Consider the following 24325-nt stretch of genomic DNA (forward strand, 5'->3'; position numbering starts at 1 on the left):
TATTCCTTTGACGACGGAATAAAGAATGAAGAACAGATCTTCCTTTTAATCGAACACGAAAAAATACTCAAAAATAAAAAGCATCAAACCCGCAATAATATTTGGATAAGCTAAATATATAATTATTGTTTTATTTATTTATTTGTTTATATTTTGTTCTGATTATCCTTTGAAACCCTTCATAAAAATCAAGGATAGATGTCGCTGTTAAGGCGGGAAATAGACAAGTCGTCTGCTGTGTAAAAAAGTAAAATAAAAAAATGGACAGGAGTCTCCAGCAAGTCAAAACAATTCTAAATTTAGCTAAATTAACCGAGTCTGACATAAAAAAAGAAAGTCATGTGTTGCATTTTGTTCCTCAGATTTTGAATTCAAAGCAAGTGAAACTATTAGAAGTCAGTAAGGACACTTTGGAATACATCAACAGTGGTGAATGGTAATAATATTTATTAACAAGTAAATTTGTGTCGATGATATATATACATATCTTCGTGCGAACAGTCTTTTTGTAAAAGGTAATGAAGATGGCCATGTTATCGTATGCAGCAATTCGAATACATTTGAACTAAAAGAAGCAGAAACATCGAATAGTATGCTTCTGATGCCATCCCTTTCACAGGGAAAACTTATAGAAGAAACAGAATCCAGAGCTCTGATGAAACAAGAGGTACCAAGACTTTATAATTATGGTTCAATAAATTAGTATGTTTTTCCAAAATATTCAGGTTTTTGGTATCTACCACACATATTATGAGATGAGGCTCACCAAACCAAAAATGCAAGCACTGAGAAATGCACTGGCCAGATATCCTTATAAAGGGAAAAATTCTGAAGTAATAAAAGAAGCTGTTGGTTTATCATTTACTGAACTTAAAACAATGATTCAAGCAAGTGAAGAGGAAATAATAAATCAACTTCAAGAGATGCCAGTTGCAAAAGTGAGAGGCAAATGGCGATTACTTGATGTTGGTTTTTTGTTTGGCTGGGTTTCATATCTAGATTCCATCTTAAGAGAAAAACAATTAAGCCTTGAAGAGGTTACACAACCTATGGTTGAAAACTGGATGGGGATGTATGATACTGAAGATGTCAATGCAAAATGTATTTCACTTTTCATGGAAGTGGATAAAAGCAGTTTGAGATGGAAATCAGATGCCGTCTCTCAATTATTTGCCCTATACCTCTTGCCTGAATTAAGAGCATTTGACAGCAACGACTTCTTCACCGCTTGGCAACAGTCTATGCCCGTGGGGGTGATGACCAACGAAGAATACCTAAACGGTGTGGCTCTTGTCGACTATGACTCTACTCCGTCATTAGTTAAATATTTGCCTGAGTTCGAGTTACCAGAGGAGATTAACGAAAGGCTGGACATTCTGTTTCGCAACAGAGCGAAATGGACGTTACAATCCATCACACCTTATGTTCAGTATGTAGTGACACAGTTATTTTCAGTGCTGTTACTTAACTCCGCTTCCGGGCTTCGTTTAGGCCACTAACTGACAACAATTTGAATGTTGCAGCTTTGCTAACCAAGTATGCGAGATCCTCAACCATAAATGGAGTCAAGTACTACAGCTCAAAATACTAAGATAAGCAGAAACACAAGGAACCAAGAGAGAACTCATTTTTCTTTATTAATTCACCATGCATTGTAACTTATCAAAACATATCTATCACTAATACATCCACAATTGTTCCGTTAGGGATCGTCAATATTTCGGGTGTCTTCGAGGGTAAAATAGCGAGCCCATTGGCACGATTCATACTTTGAAGGCGGCTACTCCTTTGGTTTCCAGTGGAGATCGCACTTGGAACGGGTTTCCCTGAATGCCACTGAAGAGTTACACGATGATATTCTGGGCGAGAATCCAGATGAAAAAGACCTGTGGAATTCGACAGCTCTGCCTTTATCCTGATGGGAAGATGTTTTTCATGATCGGACATTTTTTTACAAGCTGGGATAACGAACAAATGGCAAGTCACTATAGCGGAGACAGGGTTTCCTGGCAAGGCAAAGATCAATTTTGTCTTTCCGTCATATTGACACGAGGCAAAAGTAGTCGGCTTTCCAGGTTTCATATCAACGCGACCGAAGTGGATCACAGCGTTGAATCTACTAACTAAAATGTGGCGAAGTAGATCCATTTCTCCCATTGAAACCCCTCCAGTAGAGACCAGGACATCCGCTTCTTCGAAAGCTGCAGTGATCCGCTGATGCAGTGCCTTAGGATGATCTTCGGCTATTCCAGCGTCGAAAGTGGGAAAGCCCTGTTGCTTTAGGAAGGTCAGTAATGCTGGTCGGTTACTATCTCGGATGCGTCCGGATTGCAAGTCGATTTTGCTTTCTTGTAACTCATTACCAGTAGACAACACGGCTACGATTGGTAATGCGTAAACTTCGACTTTAGTTTGACCTACCGTGGCGAGAATTCCCACGTCAGTAGGAGTGAGAACAGTCCCTCTTTCAAGCACAAGATCTCCTTCTTTGATGTCGCAGCCAGTTGCCCGGATCTCCTGACCACGTCGAACTTGAGCCATTATTTCAATTTGTAATTCTTCTTGGCCATCTTCAGTCGCAGAAATTAATTTTGTCTCTTCCACCATAATAACCGAGTCAGCACCTGGTGGTAAAGGAGCACCTGTGCTGATCCTGGCACAGTATCCGGGGTGAACCTTTATTTCAGCCAGTTGTGACCCCGCGATGGACGCACCAATTACTTGTCGCACACCTAGGCCATCTGCAGCAATGACAGCATAGCCATCTTTCATTGAAGCTGGAAAGGGGGGAAGGGGATCCCGTGAAAAAATGTCTGAAGCCAGTACACGGCCAACACAACTCATATAATCGATAGCTTCGTATGCTGTGACATTGCAGTGATTAAGAACAATGTGTTGCGCTTCCTCTACACTTATCATTGGAAAAGTTGAATGTCTAGGGCGAAATGCAACTGTTCCAGCATCCACTGGCCTTGCATTCTGGCAGGAATGATGATGTTCTATGGCCGGTAATGCAGATGACTGCATTCTTTTATGGGTTTCAGCAACATCGTTGCTTCCAGTTATTAAATCAACAGCATGTTGCAAGGATGGAGCTATGATTTGAAAGCACTCTTTAACAGCCTTCGGACTTCCAGGTAAATTTACAATAAGACTTTTCTTTCGAATGCCACAGACAGGTCTTGAGAGCATAGCAAGAGGGGTGATTTCAAGTGACATTTTTATCATGGCCAGGCTCAGTCCTGGAGCTTCTTTCTCAATTACTGCTTTTGTTGCTTCTGGTGTCACATCTCTTGGAGAGAATCCTGTTCCTCCAAGAGTAAAGATCAAGTTAACTTTCATACTATCACACCAGTTGGTAAGAACAGTGGTTATGGCTTCTAATTCATCAGGAACACATTCCTCCACCAGAACTTTAGCTTTCAGATGAGAGCCTCCGTCAACTAATTCACGCATACAACTTCCGCTGATATCCTTCGTCAACTGTCGGAAACAGCGGTCACTGACTGTATCAAATCATATTCAATCATTCACATGGAAATCGAATTCCCCTCAAACTCTATTACCATACCTGTCAACAGCCCGACAGAAATCTTCCGGTCTTCGCAAGTCATCGCAATGCAAAATTTCGGGGTCTGTAAATAGTTAAGATCAACCAGCTTTAAGGCAAAATTCCTGAACTACTAAAATAACTCGAACTACTAATAATTCTGAAACTGGCATTAGAACTTACAGGGAAATTCACTCAGATAAACTGTCTGCTGGTGACGATGAAAATGACGACGTTGTCTTTTTAAAAAAATAAATAGAAGCACTTTTTGTTTTTTAATTATACAACACGCAACGAATTTGGGTCTAGCCTTGCTACTTTTCAGGAACATTAAAATTAGGACTGTCTCAGATTTCGATAAACTAAGCCGTTTTTGCACGGAGCAAAATTTTAAATTTAACTCACTTTTTAATAGTTGTAGCTTGAGGCATACCAGGAGTTTCCGATGGGGATTCTATAGTTCTATCATTATTCTACTGTTCCGAAAGCTTCCATTTTGCCTCTCATGACTAATAATATGAGAAATTATTCCATATCCTGGAAGAATAAGAATATATCTAATATATAAAATATACCTCAGGGTGACCGAAAAGTCAAAATAGATGCTGATATAGAAGTAGATCACCCCCTCCAGCAGGATAAAAAATTACGGTACAGTATTTAAGTTTCGATCAGTTAAAAAGTGCAGTAATTCCTTCCGCTCATACAAATATAGGAATTCGATCTAAAAATGAAAGAAAAGAAGATAAGAGAGGTTCGAGGGAAGAATTTTAAAATTTTAGAGATCGTAAACTTATTCTCTATTTTTGATCCTGTCACTGCTTTCAATTTTCCTTTAAGTTGAACTGTTTCTACATTAGATTAATTTTGTTACCTTGAACTTATTGAATTCAATCTAATCGTTATTGTAAGTTATTTTCTATAGTTACTAATCAACTGCGTTTAGCATTTAAGACTCAGATTGAGCCCTCATCTTCTCAATGTTCCACATAAATTTTTATCTCAGTTTTTATTTATTCTTTATTTATAGGGGTTGGCAACTTATATATTTACTGCATCTAGCTATAACTTTAAATTTATCTTCATGATTTATAGATGATTTGATCAAACACTACATATACTAGCTCATTTTGTTCCTTTATGGACACCTGGTGTTTTAATACCTTTGTTTATACATTAAATTATTAGTAATGTAATTCGTCCTAGTACTCTTACCGTATACATTTGGCAACTAATATAATTGCATGCCACCTTCTAGTTTTGTTGGGTCCAACAACCTTTATCTTCTTTCCTTTGTTCTCTTAATTAGTCAAACCTTATTAATTTTTAAAACCCATTGCTGTAATTCAGCGTTAAGTATTTGCTGGTCTAGCAACCCTATATTCTATGGAAGTTGTTTAATGTCCAATTTTATAAAACATCCTTACCACTCAGTTGATAAAAAGTCAATGACCTTTATTAAGAGCATTCAGAGTAATAAGACTAGTAGCTGGGTTAGCAAAGTGATTTCATACATTTAATATGGACATTGTTGGTTGGTCTTTTTACCACAACTTGATTATAATATAATGATGAGATTGAGTTCGCGAAGGAACGCATCAAGGCCTTCACACATCTCAAGTAGGGGCAGGATTACGCTGAGGGATTATTTTATTTTTTGCTTCTGAAGTACCGTTTTTTAGTCTCTTTTGAGATTTTTTTCAGACGTTTGGCTCCTGCAGTAGAATTAGGGAGTTCTTGACCCCCTACAGGGATTAAACCATTCAATCCTCTTCAAATTCCTCTGTTAAATACAGTAAATCAGGGAAAACCAAAATACCTACCACAAAGCCAAAATTAACCTCATCTGGAGCATTCTCACCACTTTACAGTCCTCTTTGAAAGAGAATTGATTTTGGATATGTGGTAAGGTATGCAAAATATCTTCCAAACGTGTATTGACCATCATTTATTAGAAGGATGTCAACAGTTTCAGAAGAAAAATCCTAGGATCTTGCCACCCACATGTTTTCTTTTTGCTTCTTCATGATCCATGATTCCAGCTGATGTTGTCATAACCACATAGCTATGTAATAATTTAAAAAAAATTAATCTAATATCGTAAGTGTTTCTTCATTTTAAGTACCCAAACTGGCGAGAAGGTAGCAAATCATTTGACCATTTTTCAATGTCCCTGATGGGTACATCAAAGCGGGGAGAGATGACTCCACACTTGTTCAATCGTCCTGTCAAATTGACGACGATCTTGCCGGCTCTGTGATCATCGACAATTTCAAATTCTCCAATGTAACCTAATTGAAACATAGATATTAAACATAACATAAAACTTTGAGCATCTAATACACGCTTACCATGTTTCATCATGACGGTCAAGAATTTGACAATAACTTTGGAACACGGTCGGATCAAAACTTGACGTTTGCCGCGCTTTTCAGCATTGTTGATGCTCTTCAACGCATCAGCCAAAACGTTCATGCGTACCATTTTGATATGAAATCACTCCTAAGACGTATAATATAGAAATTGGACCGGTTAACGCGGGTTAGATGAAAAGACAGGAATCAGCTTGACACCAGAAGGCTTTTCTTCGTATGATGAAATGGTTCAAAATCAATACGAATAAATGACTTATTATAAGAAATAGTGACAATTTAATATTCAACGGAATAAAAGTTGGATGAAATAAACTTGACTTGATATTTTTCGCTAAAAAAAGAAATTACCTAGCTTCTAGAGGAAGGAAATCCGCAAGGAGCGCTGGCTCTACTGTAAGTGGAAGTGAAAGAATTTTTCCACTGCAGAAATCAAGCGCACGTCGTTGCCAGACTGGAAAAGCGACGTGACCAATTTCGTTCACGTCGTTGTTAATTTTTTATTTATATAATATCATTACTAATTATATTTTTTGCTACATTTTGTTCGTTCTTTTTAATATTTATTAATTTTTCAAATAATTCTTTACCTTCTTATCCATTTTAGGTTCTAAATTGTAGGGGTAGGTGCAGGTAAGTGAGTGTTAACGGTAGCCACTAGAGGTTGAACTGAACAAAACAAAGTAGAAAAAACAATAAAACGAAACAAACAAAAAACAAACAAATAACAAATAGAAAACACACACATAAACTGTAGGGTTTTCATAAAAAACAACGCAAATGGGATTCGGTGCAAATAAAGTGGTTTCATACTTCCACGACCAAGATGTTGGAAATTTTCATTACGGTCTGATATTTTGAAACCCCAAAATTCTTATTTAAAAACCAACAAATTTATTTTAACTATGTCTAGGACCACTTCATCCAATGAAGCCACAGAGATTATCAGTAACTCACAGCTTGGTCCTCCACTATGGGATGTACAAGAAAATGCAAGTTTACCGGCCGTACAGAGCATCAGCTCATGACATGTGCAGGTAATGTGGAAGCTTATACAACAAACAGTACTCATTTTTGGATTAAGTTACCTGATGAAGAACAGTAAATGTCCACTTTTAGAATTTATGCTTACACTCCTTAGATGCAATGCATTGGCTAACATTACTGTTCTAATCAGATTTCACTCAGAAGACTACATTGAATTCCTCCAACGGGTCTCTCCACAAAATATTCAAGCATTCAGTAAATGTTTAGGCCAGTTCAATGTTGGTGATGATTGGTAATATTTTTGAAAAGATTCATCATTTTATCATAGACAAATTCTTACTCCCATCTTAGTCCTGTGTTTGATGGTCTCTTTGACTTTTGTTCAATGTACACTGGTGCCTCTCTGGAAGGTGCTACCAAACTAAATCATGGAAGCACAGACATTGCAATCAACTGGTCTGGAGGGCTTCATCATGCCAAGAAATTTGAAGCATCTGGGTTTTGTTATGTAAATGATATAGTAATTGCTATATTGGAACTCTTAAAGTAAAGAATTTAAATCACCGATAAGTCTTAGTATAGTTAACTATGTCTGTTTCTCTCAAGATACCACCCTCGCGTCTTGTATATTGACATCGACATTCATCATGGCGACGGCGTTCAAGAAGCCTTTTACCTCACAGATAGAGTGATGACTGTTTCCTTCCACAAATATGGAAACTATTTCTTTCCGGGAACAGGTGTGTTTTCAAACTCCGAAAGTCTATGTATTTCCTGAACAACCCTCATTTTAAATTTTGCACTATTTAGGGGACATGTATGAAATCGGAGCTGAATGTGGTCGTTACTATTCCGTGAATATCCCCTTAAAAGAAGGAATTGATGATCAAAGCTATTTGCAAGTATTTAAGCCAGTCATTCAGGTATAGAAAGTTACATTGATGTATGTGGCAAATGCGATATTTTTTTTTTTTACAATTCTCACTTTAGTATGTGATGGAGTTTTATCAACCGACTGCCATTGTTCTTCAATGTGGTGCGGATTCTTTAGCCAATGATCGGCTAGGGTGCTTCAACCTCAGCACAAAAGGACACGGGTAATATCTGTACCTTTGTCAGCTTTAACACCAATTAATTTGATCTCATCTTTTAGGGAGTGCGTCAAATTTGTAAAAGATTTCAATGTTCCACTATTGGTACTGGGAGGCGGAGGATATACATTAAGGAATGTTGCTCGATGTTGGACGTATGAAACTTCATTACTGGTAGACGAAGCTATAAGCAACGAGTTACCTTATAATGGTAAGTAACACAGTTTGAATCATGTTTTGCCCCCGGATAAATTTTTTTTTTTTTTTTTTTAAAGAATATTTTGAGTACTTTGCTCCGGATTTTTCTCTGCATCCCGATGTTGTTACTCGTCAAGAGAATGCTAATAGTAAGCAATACTTGGAAACCATAACGAAGACTATCCATGAAAATTTACGGATGATTGAACATGCACCTAGGTATAAATGCTTATCACTCGTAAACTTTGTTTGATTTCACGAAGTTTATTTCTTCAGTGTTATGATGCAAGACGTTCCTCCGGACCTGTTAAACTTTGAGGAAACAGAGGAACTAGATCCTGATACTCGCCTGCATCAAGAAGAAGAAGATAAAAGGTAGAAGTTGGTGGTTTACACGGATGAATTAAAATATTAATACTTGAACCATTTGCAGAATCGAACCAGATAATGAATATTATGATGGAGAAAAGGATCAAGATAAAGACAGTGCCACGGCAGATTCCTGAACTCTCATTCCCAGTTACCCCTCTCATTCGTAATAAAGGCTGCGATCAATTATACCGATTTTCTTTTATTTAAAAAAAGGCATTGCTCACTTTCATTCTGGATTCTGACTCGCATCTTTTCGGCACATTGACATACAATACAAGGATTTGAAACAACGCAAAAGCGGCATTGGCATGTTTAATCAGTGTCGTAATTCGATTCTCCTTCGGCGTCTCCTTCCACATCACCTTCTTCATCCTCTTCGTCCTCTTCATCCTCCACGTCACCGTCATCGTCACCTTCCTCTGAAAGGGCTTCAGGCATCATAAAGAATTGGAGAGGATTGGGCCAAATTTCATCTTTCAAAATCTAAGTGACAAAGAACAGGGTTATATATAGAAACGATCCATAAGAATACATTCAATTACGTCGGCTATTTCATCAAGGCTGGAATGATTAGAGTCAGTAAACCAAGAAAAGAATGAGGAATCAGATGCCTTTCTTTTTCTGGACCCTTTGTCTGCATTGTCAGCTAAGAAATTTTTGCCTGGTTTCCATTTGATTGGTGTAACTACACTTTTTGGCTGCCCATTGCCTTCCAAACGGTACTCTTTGATGAGGCTTTCATTCTCAAAATAAGGGTTATTTGGGTTAAACTTCAAGATTATCTTATAACCATTTTTAATATCTTCAAATTCTTCTATCAACAAATTTTGCAGGTCTTGTAGACAGTGTTGTTGTTCCTCTGGAATCGTTAGGGAGAGTTGAGGATGATTCATAAACTGAAATTATAATTTTAAAAAATAATAATATAGTACTAGTAAATAAGAATTTTAATAAGATGGATTCAACTGACTAATTAATGAGCATACTTATGATATTTAAAAGCGGGTAGTTACCGTTGTGATCCAGAACCTGGGAACTTTTGCTATGATCTCTGCTCGTTTGGTGTAATGTGGTTTCCTGAGAGTATTAAAACGGACTTCCACTGCAAGGATTTCTTCAGAGGCTTGTTCATTCAGACTATCAATCTGGCTCTGACAATCATCGATTTCCTCGAGGGCCGCTTGGTATACAGCGTCATCTTCGGTTGCCACTGGAGACAATTCTCCCTGCTCAGCTAGTTTGGCTCGTTTTTCGTCAGACGCCCCGTTATTCGACATGGTCTTTTCCTCTGAACTGCTAATCACATTTGGTCAAGCGAGTGATGATTGTTTTAATAAAAAAGAAATGCTTACCGGGTCTATCCTTCTATTCATATAACGCTTCTTCTTCGTGGCAAAGCACGTCTTCTGCTAGACGATGCCAAATTGAGTTTTAAAAATTTCACATAAGCTAGGGCTCGGCCCCGATTACCTGAAACTCCGAAAACCGCACCGATCTACTCAAGAAATGGCCGGTCCGCCGATCGGTTGCCAACCTAGTGTTTATTTTTTAAGCTGTTTGGTCCTGTTCAAAATATCCAAGGAAACCGACAGAATCACCGCCATATCGAAATTTATCGCATAATTGACGCCGAATAATAAACGAAAAATACGACGTCTTACACGAACTGTGAGCCTTAATCAAATTTCTGAGTAGGAATCGGGTTAAAAAGTCGGACAATCGGATCAGAAAGCGGTTTAATCAGGGTATATAACCGGGTTTGTTCTAAAACCCGGTTTGCTTTTTCCTCTTTGTACCGGTTTGACCGACGAAGACCCGGAAGCCAGCCCAAACGCCCATGGGGAGGAAAAAATGCATCCCGAAACCCAAAACGACCTAACCGACCAAAACGCTATCCGACTGACGCGAGGCCGAGCCTTTCGTTAGCCATTAAGCGGATAGACCAAATGGACAATAGGTAAAGCACATAATTTTTTTTTTTTTTGTGGAGGGAGGAAGGGGGGGCCATGGAAGTTAAGTTAGCTACCTCCTAAATCCACTAATTAAAACCCCTTTTTTATTCCATTAAAATACAAAAACCCAACATAAAGAGCTATCCCTTAAACAGTTTTACATTCATAATGGCAGCTTATGTGCAACAAAATGCTAAATATTGTGTTGTCAAATATATTTGATAGGGAATTAAAGAAACTTAGCGTATCCTTCTTCTGACGCGAACTCGATCACTGCTTGCTTGTTGAGCTTTTCAGGAAAGGACCATCACATTAAACTTAACTGTGTAACAGATAGTGTGCAACCCAATTCTTTCAGCTATATACAAATTGATGCGGCATGGCAAATTGCTAAAGTAAACAATACGTGCTTCTCTTCCATTTATGGTTACTACATAGAAGACGGAATAGCTGCTATGCACTTTAAACGGCATTCTGCGGATGAAAACGCAAACAATGATGAAAATAAGCAAACGCGTTGTGTCATAGGTATCTTTAAAAAAAAAGTATCCCTTTGCACTTATGTAATACAGTACGCGTCTTTACGTGCGCGGTTATTCTGTACGGTGAAGACTTTGGAACTAAGATCTGAAGAATCATTATCAGTTTAACTGATACACTACAATCATGAAAACCCAGGGGCTATGTGCATGAAGATGACGTTGCTACGGCACTCTTGATATTCTTATCGAATTTTTAATATCTAATTCCTACATCCTTGTTTGTTTAGTCTTCTTTTAAAAACTTGACGAACGTCCTTTATGTAGACTATTCGAGCTTGTGCGTTTTGTGAGTACTACAAAGTGATTGCGAGCTCAGCGAAAAAATGATTTTGCTACGCAACCTGTTATTCCTCGTGGCAGTTGTGGCTGTTTCGACATCAGCAGCAACACCAGTCACCAAAAGAGTAGGCCGAGCCGGAGAAGATTTGCGTCTGCCAAGAGATATTTTACCTCGATCATACGAGGTGACTTTGTTGCCAATTTTGATAGAGGGAAACTTCACGACTGAGGGCTATGTCAGTATCTCCGTAGATTGCATCCAATCCACTAATAATATAACACTACATATCGCTGATATCATTTTTAATCCAGCGAATATTGCGGTAAGTTTAACCCATGAACATATCCTACTTAAAGTTAAATTTTAACAAAAATTACTTAAAAGTTAACCGATGGGACTACCGGACAATTGATAAGCCTCAACAGCGTTGTTGAGGATAAGGTGCGCCAGTTTTTGATTTTGACACCAAATGTCCAGCTGTTAGCTGGGCGTCAATACCGTCTATCAATGACTTTCACATCTATTCTTAACAACGAACTTCGTGGCTTCTACCGTTCCAGCTACAGCGAAAACGGAACTCTTAAATATATGGCTGTTTCGCAGATGCAGCCGACTGATGCCCGACGAGCATTTCCTTGCTTTGACGAGCCCAACATGAAGGCTAATTTCACAATGAAACTCGGTCGTCTGACGACGCAGCTGTCGGCGTCAAACATGCCCGTCAAGGAAACAACGCCCATGTCAGTGGCTATATACTTTTTCATTATTACGGTGACACGTTCAAGGGAATTTTGGTCAACCCTACCTGATTTTGCAGAGCGGATCGACCGGGCTACGTTTGGGATCTATTCGAAACATCGTTGCCCGTTTCGACTTACCTGGTGGGGATGATGGTTTCTGAGTTCACGTTCATCGATTCACCAGCCGGATTGAGCACGACGCCCTTCCGAATTTGGACTCGACCGGAAGCCGTCAGCCAAGCCGAGTACAAACTATAAATTATTAATATTGTTTTCTTGTATGGGGAGATTTCCAATGCATTCGTTGAATAATTCGAGAAATGTAGGTACGCTAGTCGAATTGGCCCGCAAGTGCTGTCGTTCTACGAAGAATATTTTCAAATTGCCTTCCCACTTCCAAAGCAGGATATGGTCGCCCTAAAAGATTTATCATTCGGTGGAATGGAAAACTGGGGAATGATCACTTACCGGTATTTCGCTGAAATTAGATCTTACCACTGAGGAAAAAATTCATCTATTCAATAAATAGAGAAACGGCACTCCTGTTTGATCCGGTTAAGTCATCCGAGTCGGACAAGCAAAGAGTAGTAACAGTGGTAGCCCATGAACTAGCTCATCAGTGGTAAATTTGATTGGTAAATTGACGTGTGGAATTGTATACGAATGTGCGTTCTTCAAGGTTTGGAGACCTTGTCACGATGGACTGGTGGAGCGAGCTCTGGTTAAACGAGGGGTTTGCTAGCTATTTGGAATACATTGGAGCGAACTACGTATGCCATAAAAGAAGTTCACTTAAGATCTTCGGTTAATGAATTTTCTCTGTCAGGTCGAACCCGAATTTGGTCTCATTGAACAAATAGTCATCAATGACATCCAGGACGTCTTTGGGGTCGATGCGCTCGAGTCATCTCATCCTATCTCCGTGGAGGTGAACGACCCTAATGAGATCAACGAATTATTTGATGATATCTCTTACGCAAAAGGTATATTTGCATTTTCTATTTCGAAAAAGAACAAAAGGGAAAAGACTGCACTATTAACGTTGCCTGACAATTAACTGGAACATAGGCGCTTCAATTATTCGGATGTTGAACAAATTTCTGGGAGAGCAGTCATTTCGTGCTGGTTTGACTAACTACCTCAATGATAGGTAAGTGCAAAATAAAATAGTTAAACGTATTTAGCATAAACTTGCAACCTTTTTCTCATGCAGAAAATATAGTAACGCAGTTGCAGATGACTTATGGTCAGCTCTGACAGCTCAGGCCATTGCTGATAACGTTAATTTACCAGTGGACGTTCGTACGATTATGAACACATGGACTTTGAAAATGGTACAGTATACAATATATCCGGGCACAAATTTTAAAACAGCTTGTCATCTTATTTGTTTATGTTAGGGTTATCCAATCGTAACTGTTACTCGCGATTACGCTACATCAGCCACTACAGTCTCACAAGTAAAAACTTCACATCTTTTTTGGGAAAACTTATTCTCAATTTTAACGTAAAAAGGAGCGATTTCTGCTGAGATCAAATCCCAATTCGACAGATGAGACCGTCTACCGTTGGTGGATTCCCTTGACCTACACAAGTGACTTTAGCCAGCCACAAAAAAGTTCATGGATAGCTTTCGAACAGCCAGCCATTCAAATATCCAATATCGCAGCAAGCAATCAATGGGTCATATTTAACGTCGACCAAGTTGGTAAAGCGAGCAAGAAAAAAATTAAGTAATTTGGGAAACATGTGAACTGACAACGCTTTCTACTTGATAGGCTACTACCGGGTGAATTACGACGATGCTAACTGGAACATGATCATAGCTCAATTACTCTTAGATTATCAACAAATTTCTTTGATTAACCGAGCCCAGCTGCTTGACGATAGCTTGAACATTGCCCGTGTCAATGCGTTGCCTTACGCCATTCCATTAGAGTTGACCCAATACTTGACGAAAGAGCAAGATTATATCCCCTGGACATCGGCACTGAACGGATTAGATTACCTCGATCTGATGTACATTCGCACGACAGGATATGGAGAATTTAAGGTCAGTAACGCTAAATCATCCCGTTCAGTGTAATTGTAACTCGGATTAATCGACTCTTGCGCAGGGTTACCTAACGAAATTAGTAACGCCACTTTATGATTACGTCAAATTCAACGATACCGTCGGAGATTCTCACCTGCTTATTTACACTCGAGTTACAGCTGTCACTTGGGCGTGCAAGTTAAATATTGGAGATTGCGTAACTAATTCGGTCAACTTTTACCAAGCTTGGATGAACGACCCAACAAACCCAACGTACAAAAATAATCTACATTAATCCACAAAGCTTAAGATAAATATTCAATTGAGATTTTCCTTTTGGGTTGGCGACCTTAGTATTGTTCCTGTCAATCAAAAGGCAACCATTACCTGTACAGCAATTGCTAATGGCGGAGATCCCGAGTGGAATTTTGCCTTCCAACGATATCTTGATTCAAACGTGGCTGCTGAATCGTCAAAACTACTTTTCGGACTGAGTTGCTCTACCGACCCCTTGACATTACAAAAGTAAAGCACAGCACCCTTGTAAGAAATTGTGCAATTTTACAAACAGCCGTTTTTTTTAGGCTGCTCGAATGGAGCTTGGACCCAACTTCCGGAATTCGGCGGAACGACGCCAGTAGTGTTTTTATTAATGTTGGATCAAACCCCATCGGCCGCGAACTGACATTCGACTTCATCCAAACCCGTTGGTCGGATATGGTAGCCTAGTAAGTACAGCAACATCTCCTAACTTTGTGAGCAATTTTTTCCTAACACATTTCTTCAAGTTTCCCTAGTTTGTACGATCTAGCCCGGATAGTAGACTCCGTATCGGAAGGTTTCAACACTCCGGCAGAAGTAGAAGAGGTAATTGTACATTAGCTTTCCCCAATAACGCAATCCTAATTTCATTATTGTACATCATTCATCGTACGCTGTTTGTTGGGGGGAAATTCGTAACAGTTGAAACAATTGCAAGCAGACCACGCGGACGAGCTCGGCACAGCAGCAAGAGCCATTGATCAATCAATTGAACGATCAGAATCTAACGTGGAATGGATGTCACTACACTACCAGGAAGTGCTGGACTGGATCCAACAGAATCCGTAAACAATGTAAAACAAGAAAACAAGAAAAGCCCATCAATATTGATAAACAGTTGACCGAAGAAAAGACATAAAATGCGTAAATCCATCAGTACTATTGTTTACAAGTTGAGACAGTGCATCAAGCGAGACGGTACAGGGGCGAAATACAAGCGCGTACAACGCGCACGTCTACGGATACGCACACAAACAAGAGAGCTGGGTGGTCATTACTCATTAGTTTTTCGTGTAAACAGCACTAGCTGCAACCGCCGCCGCCGTCGGCTCTAATAACAACGAGCATTGTGTATGTCATATCCCTCCGCCGTGTCTGTGTGTGTCCTGTATATATGTACGAAAGCCACGTAATAGTTAGGGGTGGACGTCATTCTTACTACAAACGCAGATCCAGGAGCTGGAACACGTGTGCTATTAACGGAATGAAAAAGGGGATAATGGAAGACGATCCATCTCGTTTTGTGTACAGTCGTGGCATCAGCGGCACAATTAAAAAATGGTTCAGCAATGGCGCGGGTATTACATTTATAAATGAGGATAAGCTACAAAAAAAATCGCATAGGTGGGGGCGGTGCCCTAACGAGTGACGAAAAGCGCCAGATTTCAAAAGAAATGAAAATTAACGGCTGGAGGAAACAGGAAGAGCATGTGCAGCAAGGGCGGAAAGAGTCCTTCAAAAATGCCCTAATCATCTACAGCTTTTCTTTACTAATGAAAAAAAAAAAATACTCTTCAAAAGTTGTCGAATAAAATAAGAAGAGAAGAACAGATATGTTTTGAAACGAATAGTATTTATATCTACGCTTAGAACAAGACAGAAAGAATGGTAAGGGGAGGCCGAGTGGTATTATACTGAGGTGGATCGAGTATCCAGTTATTCTCGTTTTCGGGGTTTGATTAGTTTTGCGAAACTTTAGACAGCGAAGGCCGAACTTTTGTCATAGGCTGATGAAGCGTGCTACAACGGTGTCTGTTCCTATTCATCTCCTTACCCAGAGAGGGGGGTGAAATATTTCAAAGGGGGGAAGAGATATTCGTAACATTATCGAGATAAGACTTATAGTGTTTGAGTGAAAGAGAGAGGAGAGCAAGCTATAGAGAGTGAAGTTGATTCATCGCCACTCCCTACTGGTGGCAGAGACAGCAGAAGAAAAGAAGTAGAAGAACCAGCTAGTGATGGGGGGGGGGGAGTTGGAAACGTTGGCGTGATGAAGACGAACGAGCTTCGGGACTGATGGATCGTTGTTTATAGGAGTTCGCTTTCCTATAGTGCTCCACATCGACGAAAACACCCCTCTCGTTTCTGCTGACGAACGGTCTCCTCCACATTCGATGTATGATATCTCGAAACAGATAAAAAAAAAAGAACTAAAAAAAAAAAAAAACACAAACAAACAAAAAAACAAACTCGAGCTGATGTGTCAATTACAGATAAAAGCAGCGGAATCTATTGCATTTCTCGGGTTGTTTATGTGTACACTTTATTCGCTCGCTTATTCTGCCTAACATGTCTGACGCGATATTGATTCGGTTAAAAGGCACATGTATGTACAAGGCTCTTCTCGAAGAAGACTCTCTATTCGCTCTAATGATACTACACTATATAACGGCCTTCGTCTCGTGTTTTAGTCGGGTCATGATCGATCGGGCTTTGGTAATTGCTATCTGGACTCTGGACTGGACTGACATACAAGACAGAGAGGGGAGTCAGAAGGGGGTCAATGCACAACGAGATACACGATATCGCCAAAATCCACCGTCCTTCATCTTGCTCAGCAGCAAATGTCACACAAACTCAGAAGCAACCGTAAACAAGAGTCATCTCATCACGGTTGCGTGTTGACTGGACGTGTCTGTGCGACAGACGGAGATCAATCAGCTCCAGAATTGGAGAAAAAGAAAGAAAGAAAGAAAAAAACAACTCTAAAACGATAACAAGGTCACCAGTAAGGTATATTCACTTAACTTTGGGGTTAGTGTAGAAACCTTCGTAACGTCCAGGACTAAGACAACAATCAACTCTCGTCACCCTCGTTATCTATCATAAGGCTTAATTAACCAGATTAAAGAATCCCCTAGAGTGTATCGAAATCCTACTCAAATCCCGAAGAGTATTAGACAACGTATTGGCAGACAGCTTAACCCTTGTTGAGCTTCAGTGCATTGCAGCAACTCTGAGCAGACACATCAAAATCGGACGTGTTGTAAGCTCGCATGAATAATAATGCCATAATGCCTGCTGATGTTGGTTTTGATCGGTGAAGCAGTTTGAGCCCCAAAACTCTTGGATTTCTTCCGTTCTATTTTTTTTTTCACCCTTATTGTGTGTCAAATCCTTTTCATACGAGTATCTACAGACCCTGTTGTTGTTGTTGTGAAATGTCATTACGGTTGAGGAGAGCTTGCACTTTGGCCGGAAGTCGAGGGGTGGCTCGTGAGATTGAAAGACCGACAGCCCCACCTTTCTGAAAATCATAATTCAATAAGCTTTTTCTTTCACAGAGGGGAAGGTTAGCATCGAGCAAAAACCGTTTTGACAAGAAGAGAATGAGAGCGAAAAAAAAAGGAGACGTGGGGTCGCGCCCCAAGTTATAACGGAATCCATCGCCATTTCATCCGCGTGGGCACTTGTTCGTTTCCGGAATAAAAGGTTCGCGCGTGGATAACATAATATGTCACACAGGTGGATCAACCTAACGATGCAGCAAGACGTTGTACAGCTGCCTGTCTGATCTTATTTCAGCTTGTGGAAAAAAACGCATTTTGCTATTGGGTTCTTCATTCGTTCGTTAAGGACGATAACACTCTTTACACACATGAGACGGCAGGTGGCGTTGAAGCTAGCTGTCACCTGTCAAGGAAAAAAGGTGATAGTGTCCTTCGTTCCAGACCAAAACACACGTGTGCCCCCCTCCTAAAAGAAAGCAGGTAAACTCAATAGAATGGTTGACCAATGTTGCGTATCTTTTGAGAAAGATCTCGCTTTTGGCTTTGTCAAATGGATTGTCTGTTCACGGCTTGTGTGAAAACTAAGAAGACTCGTCATCCCAGTGAGAAATTTTGCCTTGTCCTCCACCTCTGTTGGCAAGGGAAGCTCGCGTTCTATTTATAAACATTTTAATCGGACTCTTTTGTTTGGATTTAAATAGGAACAGCCATTATGGAACTTCGCTGCGTCGTCCAAAAGTATGCTTGGGGTAAAACTGGAAAATCTAGTCTTGTGGCCCAGCTCTCGCAGGGAAATTCAACTGCTCCCATAGTTGAGGACGATCCCTATGCTGAACTATGGATGGGGACACACCCTTCTGGTCCATCTGTGATTAAATCCTCCAACGAACCATTGCTGAATCACCTGCTCAACAATGTTGACTCACTGGGAGATGGAGAGAAGAAGAAGTTCGGGACAGACCTGCCCTTCCTTTTTAAAGCTCTATCAGTGGCAAAGGCACTATCAATCCAAGCACATCCCAACAAGGTAATGCCTGAATGTGTCTTCAATCCATACAGCTGACAGGTGTTTGGAATTTTCATAATTAGAAACATGCAGAAGAGTTGTTTGCCACCCGCCCTGACCTCTACAAGGATCCCAACCATAAGCCTGAGATGGTGACTGCTTGGCTGGGGCCTTTTGAAGCCTTGTGTGGCTTCAGGCCTACAGCAGATATCAAATTCTTCCTCCAAGGTTGGGCAGAATTGATTCGACTCTTTTGAATGAGACCCTCGTGTTCGATTATCTTACTTCCTTTCTCTGCCCTGAGGGACCTCTCAGAAATTGACGAGTTGGCCGCCGTGGTGGGAAAAGCGGCGTGTGAAGCTCTGGTGAAGGCCGAGTCGGAGTCAGAGGAAGCGCTAGCACTCCGTGGATGTTTCTCCGCTTTGATGAACAGCAGTGAGGAATCGATTGCTTCCGCACTCAAGCAGTTTGAACTGCGCATCCCTTCTCTAAGTCCGTTTCCGCTCTAATTTTATTCCTTTGAATGATTACAATGCTTCAACTTTCCTGACTAAACCAACAATCCAGGTGCCGAGAAGAAGGACGCGCTTCAATGTGACCTTTTCACGCGGATTGCCACCGATTTTCCGGGCGACGTCGGCTGTTGGAGCGTTTATTTCATGAATTACGTGGTTCTTCAAGAAGGCGAAAGCATGTTCCTCGGTCCCAATATTCCTCACGCTTACATTTTCGGGGGTATGTTCACCATGCATAATGCACCTTTATGTGATGAACGCTGATGGTCGCAATGGATGCGAACTGAAGGCAAGCAAAGGGAGAGGGGGAGGGGGGGTTTGTTGGGTTGTAGGCAAAACGTGGCGTAGGATATAAGCCGACTGCGGATGACAGCTGAGCTAAGCTTTAATTAAGCCTATTTGGTGTGTGACAGATTGCCTCGAATGCATGGCATGTTCGGACAACGTGGTTCGCGCCGGACTGACGCCCAAGTTCAAAGATATCGACACGTTGTGCTCGATGCTGGACTACCAGCCGGGACCAGTCGACCGCTTCCGGATGCAGTGGAGCAACGTCGATGAGTTTTGCCAGACATGCTCTCCTCCTGTACCGGACTTTGCCATGGCCCGTCTGCGACTGCCTGCCAGCGCCACCGTCGACAAAGCATACAGTTTGCCCGTCAGATCCAACGCAAGCATCCTTCTGATCCTGCAGGGCCAGGCCACCAGCGCCGAGACTGGAGGAGACTTGAGCTTTGGTCAAGTGCTCTTTCTCAAAGCCGGCCAACAGTTGAGTCTTCAAGTCAAAGGCGAGCAAGATGTAATCGTTTATCAGGCTTTCGCCAATGTTTGAACCGCCTCAAAAGAGGGTACAGACATTACGGAATGATGGCGCGAGAGACAGAAGAAAGAAAATGAAAAATGAAAAAGATGAAGAGAAAAGGTGATGAAAGCTGGGAGCGCCTGTCGTCTTTTGTTACTCGGTTCGTGATATTTATTATGTAGCTCTCATGGATGTGGTTGAATACAAAAATGGGTTGGTGTGGCTAAAACAAAGAGTCATCCATCACTTAAAGTTTGGCGGCCGGGGAAATACAATAGGCCGAGAGAGTGCACTGTGTCAACTAATGGTCTGGCAGAGCGTGATCCAAAACACCGATATCTAACCGTGGGCCAACCACAAGCGGACGTGCAGAATCAAGGCAGCAACAGCAAGGGGAACCACCCTGAAAATCGATAATCCGATAAGGCGGCACGTCACTCATCAGCAGCATGTGCCCGTTTCGAAAACACACGCTTGTTTGAAGTTGGTTTTAGAGGCAGGTGCGGAAGACAAACGAGAGAGAGAGAGAGAGAGAGAGAGACAGGGAAGTAACGAGAGCTGAGCACAATCCACCCTTCTTCCCTCTCCCCCAACAAACTATTTCAGTTGAAAGATTTATTTTATTTCCCGTAGTAACTCGACCGAGTGGGACTCGGTTGTCGAACTGGTCGGACTGAGGATGTTTCGCTTGATTCGGGGCAGTTGCGTTGCTCTGTTGTTTGAAGAAACTTCCGTTCCAAACCAAACGAATCGATGCGATGGCCAACAAAAGCCAATGCGGATTGCGACGGTTGCCTATGACGATTCAGATGCCAAAGGAATTCTAATAACAAAAACAAACAAGGAAAAAAAAAAAATAAGAAGAAGAATCAGCGTGATTGAAATTAGTGTCAATAAAGTTGCCGAATGGAAAGTTGATTTACGAAAGCTTTTCCCGTTGAAGGTTTCGCATGACCAGACGACTGAATAGTTGACGTAATCCGTGGACAGGACCCAGTAGTTGCCGTCGGCGGGTACGGGCCGGCTGAACCGATTGCCGGGAAAGACGACGCCCAGTTTAGCCTCCCTTTTCAGCGGTTCGATGAGCCGGGCCGTACCGTCGACCATGTCGAAACCTTTCGAACTGACAAGAATGGATAGAAATGGGCATATAAAACGAGTCGAAATGTTCGAGTATGTGTGTGCGCAGGGGAAAGAAAGGTGATAGAAAAGGCAGAAAAAATATTCAAATAAATCGGTAGAATTTTTTTTTTTCTCCCTTTTTCATGGCGCCGTGCCACAACGCCGCATCAGTCGCGTACCTATAGGTTTTTTTTGGAGGCATTCTCCACGCCACGATAATCATAATTCCCAAACTTTTTTTTTTTTTTTTGCTTCTCCTGAAACTGCGAGGCTCAATCAAGGCGAACGATGCGCCCGTCTCGTGGCCATCGTGAGGCAAGTGGGCGAGAAAAGAGAGAGAGAGTTTGACTTTCGATGAAACGCGCAATTCTCCACGCCGAATCGCAAAGAGATGGTCGTCAATCTCGTCGTGTCGCCTCGGAGATTTTTAAGAGGCAAACGTGCTGGCATCTTTTTTTTTTTTTTTTTTCTTCCACCTTCTTACCACATCGTTTCTCTTCTTCTTTTTTCAATCACTTGAACGCATCGCTTGAAACATCTCTGCATAGCCCGTCAAAGATTATCATAATATCGGTCGTGGCCCACCACCAAAGCGGCTTGTTCTTTTGTGCCAAAAAAATTGAATAGGAAAAAAAAAAAAAAAAAAAAAAAAAGGGCCAGCGCCAAACGAGCGAAGGTGGAGGACGCGTTGGCTGTGCGCAAGGACATTTCACTCCGGCAAGTATATACACAGGCAAAAACTTTCAACTGACGCCGCTCGTGTGCTGACCTATTTTTAACAGTGCTCGCGCACGGACTTCATTTTCTTTCTTTTTTTTTTTTTTTTTTTTTTTTTTTTAAAGCCAGTAAAAAAAAAAAAAAAACGATGACTTGGGTGTCCCGAGATTCCCTTCTTTTCTTAACGTACCCACACACTATGTCGCTCAGAGCCAACATCAACAAACATTCGGGCCGGTCGTTTGCTAGCGAGAGGACTAGACAAACGGCCATCATCTCGTTTGGCTTGGGAAATGGGAGCCCGCCCTGCGCGCATATAAAAGTCTTGAGCGCTTTGCTAGCATTTGCTCTTTTCCTTTTTTCTATTTGCTATTGGGAGTTTAAGATGAAATCAGAATTTTTTAAAGAGAGAGAGAGAGAGAGAGAGCAACCAACAAGCGGGCATTATGTATACTATACATGATGTCAACACCTGATCCAATATACACATCGCCGTCTACTGGGCGTTGATGGCGAATTTCGGCTTCGGGGAAAAAAAAAAAAAGTTTTTTTTGGGATATCGCCCAAGCGACGAGCGCGAATATAATTACAAGCGCGGAGCCCAACTGACGTGTTTATATCTTAACATATATTGCTACTTCTACAACCACGAACTACAGGGGGGGGGGACTACAGGGAGAGAAAAAGACACTGTTTGTATCTATGCTTGCGTCAACAGCTGAAAGTTAGGGAAAGGAGGTGCCCAGGAAGTTTCAAATCGAGAAATCAAATTTCCCAAAATAAAACAGGATGCGAATGCGTTGGATTCTTTTTTCCTTACCTGGTGTTGAAACTGCGGTTGATGACTCGGACGTTGCCGTCCGGCAATAAAGAATAGTTGGCTGTCGTGCAACTAGCGAACGAGCTGAAGACGGCTGGATAGCTTTCGATCTCGTACCACAAGCCAAGATACTAAAATAATGAAAAAGAAAAAGAAAAACATGAAACGAAAAAAGAGGTTTTTTTGCAACTGATTACATTTCAGACGTTAGAGAAATGACATAAATAAATCACGTACGACAAATAATATCTGTCTGGATGGTTATTTATATTCAGATGACTATTTATAGAGCATACCCTGTGTAGGTCAAAATCGCGAACGACGTCAAGTTTGGGGCACGCTCCATCGAACGTTACCTGAGCTTCTACTCGACGCGACAAGACGATCGCCGTTACGAAGACGAGGTAGAAGCTATCGGATAACATTCTTTAAAAAATACGGTCTAAGCCAATCTGTAAAAGAAATGCCAATAGATCATGACAATAAAAAATAAAAAAAAAAAAAAACGGGAAAAGAAAATACATACATATATATTGGTGGTGTACAGAAGATGATGATCCGATAGATGCAAAGTGGACGTTTGGATTGACGTAACGTGATGTTACCTACTGATATCGACACAGCGTGATAGCTCTCAGTCCTGTTTGGCCAACGTCAAACTCTCTGTGTTTGGTCTCTAGCCGACTCTTGATGCTTCTATTTTTTTTTTTTTTTTCTCTCTTTCTCTAGCTCGTTTCAAGTGTGCCCGACTGAATCCTGTCTCACTCGGTTTTATACGCCGGAGCAGACAAACATTTTTTTTTTTTTTCATTTGCTTGAGGGACGGACGTCCCAAACTTAACCGGAGCGCTAACCGAAACATGCAACGATTGTCCACAACATTTTACAGCATTGTAGGTTGGTTCAGTAACCATTACAATATGCTGTGTGCAACAAGAATAAAAGAAGAAAAAAAAAAAGAAAAGTGGAAGGAAGAAAGTGGATGAAAAAAAGAAAAAAAAAGAAAAACGAAGATGATGAAATTTCTAAGAATTTCTCCTCCCGACATTTTCTTTTCTTTTCGGTCCGTCAGAGACGGTTTTTCCCGTTCATTTTGGACAGGCATATATAAAAAGCTCACAATCGGTGAGATGGTCTATGTGTGCGCGTATCTACGAGGGAAATCCGGATGGTCGCGTCGTAACTATCTGCTCACAGCCAGTCCACCGCGCACCTTCTTCGACAAGCCAAAAACGTCTCGACGTCCGCTTGCCAAGGCCGTCCACAGCGCCGCTCTCTAGCCGCGATTAATATCGTAAATAACACGGTTTCCTTTTTGATCAAAATGAAAAGAAAAAAAAAAAGAACAAAAGTTTTTATGCGTATCCGCCATCAACAGCAGCAGATGAGAAAGGATAGAGAAAAGAGTCATTCTTTTATAGGAGCAACGCATCTTTTCTTTTTTTTTTTTTTTTTTTTTTTCGTCCCTTAAACTTTTCAGTTCTCTTTTGTGAATTCGAGTCGTCAGCGTGCTGCGAGGCTTTCCGTAACATTACCGTCAAAGTAGATGCGACTCACGAATGTCCCGTAAAATGTTGCCTCTCTCTCTCTCTCTTTCTCTCTCTCTTTCTTTTTCTTTTCCTTCTTTCTTGTTGTTGTGTTGTTTGGTTTCGTGTTTGTTACCCGACGTGAGA

General features: G+C 41.0%; 8 protein-coding genes across 10 annotated transcripts; 4 read left to right on the forward strand and 4 right to left on the reverse strand.

The window, feature by feature from the left end:
* Nucleotides 1-221: 221 nt before the first annotated feature.
* On the forward strand, nucleotides 222-1647 carry LOC130704456 (sister chromatid cohesion protein DCC1-like). The gene is made up of 4 exons (XM_057525875.2): nucleotides 222-436; nucleotides 502-667; nucleotides 726-1429; nucleotides 1492-1647. Exons 1-4 carry the CDS (start codon nucleotides 261-263, stop codon nucleotides 1589-1591), a joined length of 1146 nt encoding a protein of 381 aa, XP_057381858.1. The 5' UTR covers nucleotides 222-260; the 3' UTR covers nucleotides 1592-1647.
* Nucleotides 1615-3732, reverse strand: LOC130704413 (gephyrin-like). The gene is made up of 2 exons (XM_057525836.2): nucleotides 3572-3732; nucleotides 1615-3506 (listed from the first exon to the last, which is right to left on the reverse strand). Exons 1-2 carry the CDS (start codon nucleotides 3612-3614, stop codon nucleotides 1663-1665), a joined length of 1887 nt encoding a protein of 628 aa, XP_057381819.1. The 5' UTR covers nucleotides 3615-3732; the 3' UTR covers nucleotides 1615-1662.
* Nucleotides 3733-5470: 1738 nt separating this feature from the next.
* Nucleotides 5471-6371, reverse strand: LOC130685207 (small ribosomal subunit protein uS8A). The gene is made up of 4 exons (XM_057508457.1): nucleotides 6274-6371; nucleotides 5902-6052; nucleotides 5676-5841; nucleotides 5471-5615 (listed from the first exon to the last, which is right to left on the reverse strand). The coding sequence occupies exons 2-4, from the start codon at nucleotides 6032-6034 to the stop codon at nucleotides 5522-5524; spliced, it is 393 nt and encodes a 130-aa protein (XP_057364440.1). The 5' UTR covers nucleotides 6035-6052; nucleotides 6274-6371; the 3' UTR covers nucleotides 5471-5521.
* A 209-nt stretch (nucleotides 6372-6580) lies between these two features.
* On the forward strand, nucleotides 6581-8757 carry LOC130685222 (histone deacetylase 3-like). The gene is made up of 11 exons (XM_057508482.2): nucleotides 6581-6769; nucleotides 6836-6959; nucleotides 7100-7201; nucleotides 7261-7455; nucleotides 7516-7649; nucleotides 7720-7832; nucleotides 7900-8006; nucleotides 8063-8211; nucleotides 8276-8417; nucleotides 8475-8573; nucleotides 8632-8757. Exons 1-11 carry the CDS (start codon nucleotides 6703-6705, stop codon nucleotides 8702-8704), a joined length of 1305 nt encoding a protein of 434 aa, XP_057364465.1. The 5' UTR covers nucleotides 6581-6702; the 3' UTR covers nucleotides 8705-8757.
* On the reverse strand, nucleotides 8757-10016 carry LOC130704473 (protein SET-like). 2 transcript variants are annotated; one of them, XM_057525904.1, is made up of 4 exons: nucleotides 9923-10016; nucleotides 9584-9863; nucleotides 9113-9466; nucleotides 8757-9053 (listed from the first exon to the last, which is right to left on the reverse strand). In XM_057525904.1, the coding sequence occupies exons 2-4, from the start codon at nucleotides 9845-9847 to the stop codon at nucleotides 8883-8885; spliced, it is 789 nt and encodes a 262-aa protein (XP_057381887.1). In that variant the 5' UTR covers nucleotides 9848-9863; nucleotides 9923-10016; the 3' UTR covers nucleotides 8757-8882. The 2 variants fall into 2 exon arrangements, with proteins under 2 accessions (XP_057381887.1, XP_057381882.1); XM_057525899.1 differs by having other exon boundaries at nucleotides 9584-9866; nucleotides 9923-10014.
* A 1309-nt stretch (nucleotides 10017-11325) lies between these two features.
* LOC130704366 (aminopeptidase N-like) lies at nucleotides 11326-15403 on the forward strand. The gene is made up of 17 exons (XM_057525821.2): nucleotides 11326-11666; nucleotides 11729-12084; nucleotides 12162-12329; nucleotides 12411-12554; nucleotides 12614-12706; nucleotides 12764-12854; nucleotides 12911-13067; nucleotides 13153-13234; nucleotides 13298-13418; nucleotides 13485-13544; nucleotides 13600-13792; nucleotides 13863-14137; nucleotides 14202-14392; nucleotides 14474-14644; nucleotides 14704-14847; nucleotides 14908-14986; nucleotides 15083-15403. Exons 1-17 carry the CDS (start codon nucleotides 11388-11390, stop codon nucleotides 15227-15229), a joined length of 2751 nt encoding a protein of 916 aa, XP_057381804.1. The 5' UTR covers nucleotides 11326-11387; the 3' UTR covers nucleotides 15230-15403.
* A 2723-nt stretch (nucleotides 15404-18126) lies between these two features.
* Nucleotides 18127-20226, forward strand: LOC130704442 (mannose-6-phosphate isomerase-like). The gene is made up of 6 exons (XM_057525870.2): nucleotides 18127-18272; nucleotides 18372-18697; nucleotides 18760-18904; nucleotides 18992-19168; nucleotides 19244-19411; nucleotides 19605-20226. The coding sequence occupies exons 1-6, from the start codon at nucleotides 18221-18223 to the stop codon at nucleotides 20021-20023; spliced, it is 1287 nt and encodes a 428-aa protein (XP_057381853.1). The 5' UTR covers nucleotides 18127-18220; the 3' UTR covers nucleotides 20024-20226.
* LOC130704494 (apolipoprotein D-like) lies at nucleotides 20140-23391 on the reverse strand. Of its 2 annotated transcripts, none has more exons than XM_057525925.2 (5): nucleotides 23179-23391; nucleotides 22949-23104; nucleotides 22653-22783; nucleotides 20917-21116; nucleotides 20140-20816 (listed from the first exon to the last, which is right to left on the reverse strand). In XM_057525925.2, exons 2-5 carry the CDS (start codon nucleotides 23075-23077, stop codon nucleotides 20614-20616), a joined length of 663 nt encoding a protein of 220 aa, XP_057381908.1. In that variant the 5' UTR covers nucleotides 23078-23104; nucleotides 23179-23391; the 3' UTR covers nucleotides 20140-20613. The 2 variants fall into 2 exon arrangements, with proteins under 2 accessions (XP_057381908.1, XP_057364420.1); XM_057508437.2 differs by having other exon boundaries at nucleotides 22949-23078; nucleotides 23258-23348.
* Between the last annotated feature and the right edge of the window lie 934 nt (nucleotides 23392-24325).

The sequence above is a fragment of the Daphnia carinata genome, chromosome 7 (genome assembly GCF_022539665.2).
Source record: "Daphnia carinata strain CSIRO-1 chromosome 7, CSIRO_AGI_Dcar_HiC_V3, whole genome shotgun sequence".
In the NCBI taxonomy this organism is placed as follows: domain Eukaryota; kingdom Metazoa; phylum Arthropoda; class Branchiopoda; order Diplostraca; family Daphniidae; genus Daphnia; species Daphnia carinata.